Source organism: Leptonychotes weddellii, chromosome 2, assembly GCF_054177405.1.
Source record: "Leptonychotes weddellii isolate Sample4059 chromosome 2, ASM5417740v2, whole genome shotgun sequence".
Taxonomy (NCBI): Eukaryota; Metazoa; Chordata; class Mammalia; order Carnivora; family Phocidae; genus Leptonychotes; species Leptonychotes weddellii.
Genome location: NC_138370.1, coordinates 105,516,540 through 105,522,539, shown reverse-complemented (window position 1 = coordinate 105,522,539; position 6,000 = coordinate 105,516,540). Strand labels below are relative to the sequence as shown.

Below are 6,000 nucleotides of genomic sequence, written 5' to 3'. Positions count from 1 at the left end.
GCAGCTACCTCTTCAACCTCAGCCACAGCAACTTCTTCCTAGAAACATTGCCAAAGGCAAGGGAAGCAAGGACAAAAATGAACTATTGGGACTTCATCAAGATAAAAAGCTTTTGCACAGCAAAGGAAACAGTCAACAAAACCAAAAGACAACTGACAGAATGGAAGAAGATATTTGCAAATGACATATCCAATAAAGGGCTAGTATCCAAAATCTATAAAGAACTTATGGAACTCAACACCCAAAGAACAACTAATCCAATCAAGAAATGGGCAGAAAACATGAGCAGACACTTTTTCAAAGAAGACATCCAAATGGCCAACAGACAGATGAAAAAGTGCTCAACGTCACTGGGCATCAGGGAAATCCAAATCAAAACCTCAATGAGATACCACCTCACACCAGTCAGAATGGCTAAAATTAACAAGTCAGGAAATGACAGATGTTGGTGAGGAGGCGGAGAAAGGGGAACCCTCCTGCACTGTTGGTGGGAATGCAAGCTGGTGCAGCCACTCTGGAAAACAGTATGGAGGTTCCTCAAAAAGTTGAAAATAGAGTTACCCTACGACCCAGCAATTGCACTACTGGGTATTTACCCCAAAGATACAAATGTAGTGATCCAAAGGCGTACGTGCACCCCAATGTTTATAGCAGCAATGTCCACAATAGCCAAACTATGGAAAGAGCCAAGATGTCCATCAACAGATGAATGGATAAAGATGTGGTATATATATACAATGGAATATTATGCAGCCATCAAAAAAAACAAAACAAAACAAAACAAAAACAAAATCTTGCCATTTGCAACAACATGAATGGAACTAGAGGGTATTATGCTGAGCGAAATAAGTCAGTCAGAGAAAGACATTTATCATATGATCTCATTGATATGAGGAATTCTTAATCTCAGGAAACAAACTGAGGGTTGCTGGAGTGGGGGGGGAGGGTTGGGGTAGCTGGGTGATGGACATTGGGGAGGGTATGTGCTATGGTGAGCGCTGTGAATTGTGTAAGACTCATGAATCAAAGACCTGTACCTCTGAAACAAATAATACATTATATGTTTAAAAAAAAAAAAAGTAGGAAGGGAAAAATGAAGAGGGGGAAATTGGAGCAGGAGACGAACCATGAGAGACTATGGACTCTGAGAAACAAACTGAGGGTTCTAGAGGGGAGGGGGGTGGGGGGATGGGTTAGCCTGGTGATGGGTATTAAAGAGGGCACGTATTGAATGGAGCACTGGGTGTTATATGCAAACAGTGAATCATGGAACACTACATCAAAAACTAATGATGTAATGTATGGTGATTAACATAATAAAATTTTTAAAAAATTTTTTTAAAAAGGTTACTTTTGCCTTATTATAATTAAACCTCAATAAAATTGATGAGCAGGTAGGCAGGCAAGCAGGCAGACAGAAAGACAGAGAGACAAGCAAACCAGCCAAACTGAAAGAAAAAAGGATAAAATTAGAATACTGAATAACAAAAACATATGTCAAGGGGATGAACAGAGTTAATTAGAATATTTCATAGACTTTGTTTTGTTTGGAAGAATGACAAAGATATTAAGTTAGACCCCACTAAGCTAAATATATATATTAAAGTTCTAGTGTTCTGCTAAAAGAATAAAAATACAAGGAGTACCTCCCATATTAGGAGAGTTAAAAAAATGAAAAAGAAAAGAGAATAGGGTATAAATTCCCAAAAATAAGAATCATGTTTTATTCTTTTTATTCCTAGTTACTATGTGTAGTACTAGCACACAGAAAGAATTCAAACAATGTTTGTTCAGTAAATGAATATTAGCAAGGGAGTCTAAGAAAGAGTCTCAGCTACAGCCACCACTGGTATATAGATGTATTTGAATCTGTCTAGGAAACTAATTAGATAGGTAATCACCGTGGGACTTCTTATAAGAAAACTCATTCTATGAGAGAAGAAGAATCAGGCAGATAAGCTGGATCTTGTTTAAAAATTTTAATGAGGAAAACAGGTGATAGATTCTGAGAACAACATGGTATTTGTTATGCAATTTTGTCTTCCATGGATCCATGTCTAAGGCCTTACTGTAGGAGTAGGAGAAAATACAGAACAAGTTATTCTACCAGAAATGTATTTCCTAGTTAAACTTCATAAATATAACCTCCAAACTGATGCTATGGCTCTAACCCCACACTGAGAATGGCTTCTAAATCTATCATTTAGTCAGAAGAATGGACACCAGAGCCAGACACAAATGAATATATTAGAATACTTTCTAGTAAAGAACTACATTAAAGGTATACTATACTATACTTTATTTATTTATTTATTTATTTATTTATTTATTTATTTATTTATTTAATTGTTTACTTACTGGACTATATCATACTGTCCAGGACCAGGCCCTGACTTTATAGGTAACTCAAGTCTTCCTAAAGAGTTGCCAAAATGTATCCCCTTGTATTTCAAAGTTGCATTGGAAAAATCCTTTAAAAAAAAAAAAAAGTGAAGATTAGACATAGTTTAAATAAATCATGAAACAACTTCATTTAAGTCTAAATCTAAAGTAAGGACAGCGTTAGTCAAGGGGGTTCCCCCAACAATTGCTAAAGTCTTCTCTCAATCTAAATTAACACTGCTGTACCCTATCCTACTCCTGAGTCAGCCAGGATTCCTAGAGAAGTATCTCTACTTTTAGCATATCCTCAACCAATATGAACAGCTCTTCCCTTGGCAGGACACTCAGCAACCTAAGACCTTAAGTATAATTAAGATGAGCTCCTCATCATTTAAACAAGGGAGGACAGGGCAGAACTTTATGATTTAGGGAATTGAAAGTCTGTTAAAAATGATCTTAATTAAATAGAAATTAAATTGATTTCCAGAAATCAAATTCAAATTCAAATATCACCAACAGATATTAGATAATTTCTAATTACCTAGTATTTAAAACTATAACAAATTCATGTAAAGTTTTCAAATAGCAACAAATTTATGACAAATTAAACACTACCCCCAGTTCGTTCTATTAATGCTTGAGGTCCAGATTCGTCCTTTAATGCCAAAGAAATTATTTGTGACATGAGAAATCAACAAGCATGTTTCCTTTGCATCCACCATAATAAATGTCAAAATTTAAGCATGACCCTGAAAATTCACTTTAGGGAAGTTAAAGGACGTGGTTTCATCAGAAATTAATAAAATAATACAATGTAACATAAGAACAGTAACTTCTCTTACAGAAATTCTCTTTTGTAGACCTAATAGATTCTAAATTGAGCAATCATTTAAAATTTCTTTAAAAATCATTTTTTAACTGATGGTAAAAGGTAAACTCTGGTCTACTTACCTTATTTTTTAATTCACATTTATAAAAATATGGTTTTAAAATAAGCTTGGATTAATAATCCAATTTATATACATATAAAAAATAAAATCCCCATAACAAACTTGTAGCTTAACTGCATAAAACAGTGTCACTTGTCCCAGATGAGTATTACTCTTCTAGAACAGTGGAGCCAACCTCTCTCAATTATCATTATATTATTAATGAAATAAATAGCATTATTAGTAATATAAAGTATAATTCCAATTCAAAACGGTGAATCAAACCCATATCTGCCCGACTCCTACCAAAATTTCAAAAAAACTCTATAAAATAGACACAAATTATCACTACTAGAAACTAAGAGAAGGTATCATTCATGTTCCAAAACTTCAAAGAATTTCTGGAAAATATAGCACAGCAGAGACTACAACCAGAAAGAGAACTCACCACATGTGAAAAGAACCTCCTCTGAAGCTTATTGATCACCCCAATGAGACAGAAACTAGAGATAAGGATGGACTCTTGGGTGGTAAGTAGGGAGCAATTCTCAAAACTACTAATACCCTTGGAGATTTGTGCCAGAGCCATTACATGAATTGATGAAAAACAATATTACACCCACTCTATTCTTGGCATGCACAGTTGGAAATAAATTGGAAGCTCTGCCATTGGCCCCTAATGAGGACAAACTCTATTTAGAGTGGTACCACTCAGAAAGCTTTGGGATGCCACAACAAAATCCAAAAAGAATCTGGTACAGCACTAAAATTCCCTAATATGTGAAAATGCCTTTTACTCCCAGAACTTACCATTAACTAGCCCTCAGATGTTATAGAATACAACATAGTAAAACTAAACTTTCCCTTCTACACCCACCTGATCTTAAAGAATTAAATAGGGGCCAACAAAATCTCTGACAGAACTTTGATGTTTCCATGAAGTGAAATAGGACCTTTGTTGATTCTTTTTATAGATGCAATCTCACAGAGAAATTGAACTGCAGTTTCTCTACAGGTTTCCCCTGGTTTGATTTCCCTTATTTACTCCCTGCTTGGGGTGGTAGAGGAGGTTGGAGCTGAGGATAGAGAAACAGGGAGTTATTAATTATGTCTAAGTAAGATTCAGACATGTTTTGAAGTGTCTAGTGAACTAATAGGGCAAATCAACCAGAAGGTGAATGTGAAAACTAATTCTATGGAAAGCAGCTAATCATAATGACCCTCATCCAGTAAGAAAGAAAATCTTACTGTCCAAAAAGCATTTAGCAATGCTAAATATTGAATATTTTCTGTGGACTGAATTCACCCCCTAACATTCCCCACTGGATTTATGCCTGTGACCTACAGGGTACAAAGAGGCTATGATAAAAATCTAAAAGACCTCTTTCATTAAACACTAGTAAAACTCAGTGCTACTTTTAGACCCATATAATACAACATAACACAAAGAGAGAAAGACATTATTCCCCCAACTTCACCCCAGTTCATTATGCAGCTTTAGCTGTGATCAAGTACATTGGCAGAAATGCCCAGCAGAGAGCACCATCTGGTTAAGAGACTGAAGTGCCTGGTAGAACAGCAGCTGTCTCAGTGGAAATAGACTTGTTCAGGAGCATGGTCAAGACAACCCCTGAGGACTTCCAGAAACACCTGGGAAGAAGTTTGCAGAAGGCTAGAAGACCTCTACATCAATAGGAGGAGACAAGTTACATTTGAGTTATTAACAAAATTGTGACTCTCTTTAATACCCATAATCCAATGAAGCCTGGGAAAACCTGTTATATAAATAAAAAGGATTAATCCTTATTTCCACTAGGAATATTTCCAGCACTATAAGTGGTCTCAATGTACTTAGATTATTAATATGTAGATCCCTTCTAATGAATTATAATGCAAAGAGCAGAGAGGTATTTTCCTATCTTCACTATAGACGTTCAGCTTTAACACACTATGAAGCTATAACACTATAAATCACTATATCAAAGATGATATTATTACTATTAATATCATAAGTAGGTTGTCTAGTTGATACATGATTCTCAAGCCCAGATCTTTGTCAGTACTAGAAGGAACAGAGCTATGAATAAAAATTGAAAGAGCTGTCTCACCAATCTCTATAGCACATAGAGTATACACTGCTTTGGCACTCCAGAGTATAACACAAAAGGAAATAAGAGAGTCAGATCACCCAAAGGCTTTGAATCTGGGGTACAGAGACAAATGTAACACCTAGCAGAACAGTATAGAAAAAAGGGACAGCCTGACATGTCCAACAGAGCTACACATGGTAGTAGATGAATACTGGAAGAAATGTGGCATCCACTAGAGTAGCTGAAAAGCAGCCTGTTCCTTTGGGTCAGTGGCAACTCCAAAGATTGTTGCACCCTACAGAGCTTTAGGAAAAGAAAGAATGCCAAGCCACACAACACTTCCTTTTGCTAAAGTAAGTGTTCTAGATCATCTTTTAAATGGAATTACCTAATATAGCCATAAATTTCAAAGCACATATATAGTTTTGTGGACAGAAAGAGCAAAATTTCTTAATTTGTGTTATACTTTACTTTTACTTAGAAATTAAGTGAAATTTCATAATTGTGCAGATTTTAGGCATAATAAGAAGTGAAGCACACAAATGTAGAACTCTGTTTTAATATAATATAACCATGTTAGATATGTTAGATATTTTATA

The 6,000-nt window shown here is 35.4% G+C and overlaps 1 protein-coding gene across 1 annotated transcript in view; it reads right to left on the bottom strand.

Moving 5' to 3' along the window:
• Positions 1-2,354: 2,354 nt before the first annotated feature.
• Positions 2,355-6,000, bottom strand: part of STPG2 (sperm tail PG-rich repeat containing 2) — a 34,354-nt gene continuing 30,708 nt past the window's right edge. The window contains exon 5 of the mRNA XM_081813134.1: positions 2,355-2,471. Within this exon, the coding sequence (XP_081669260.1) occupies positions 2,355-2,471 (117 nt within the window). The remainder of the gene's footprint in view (positions 2,472-6,000) is intronic.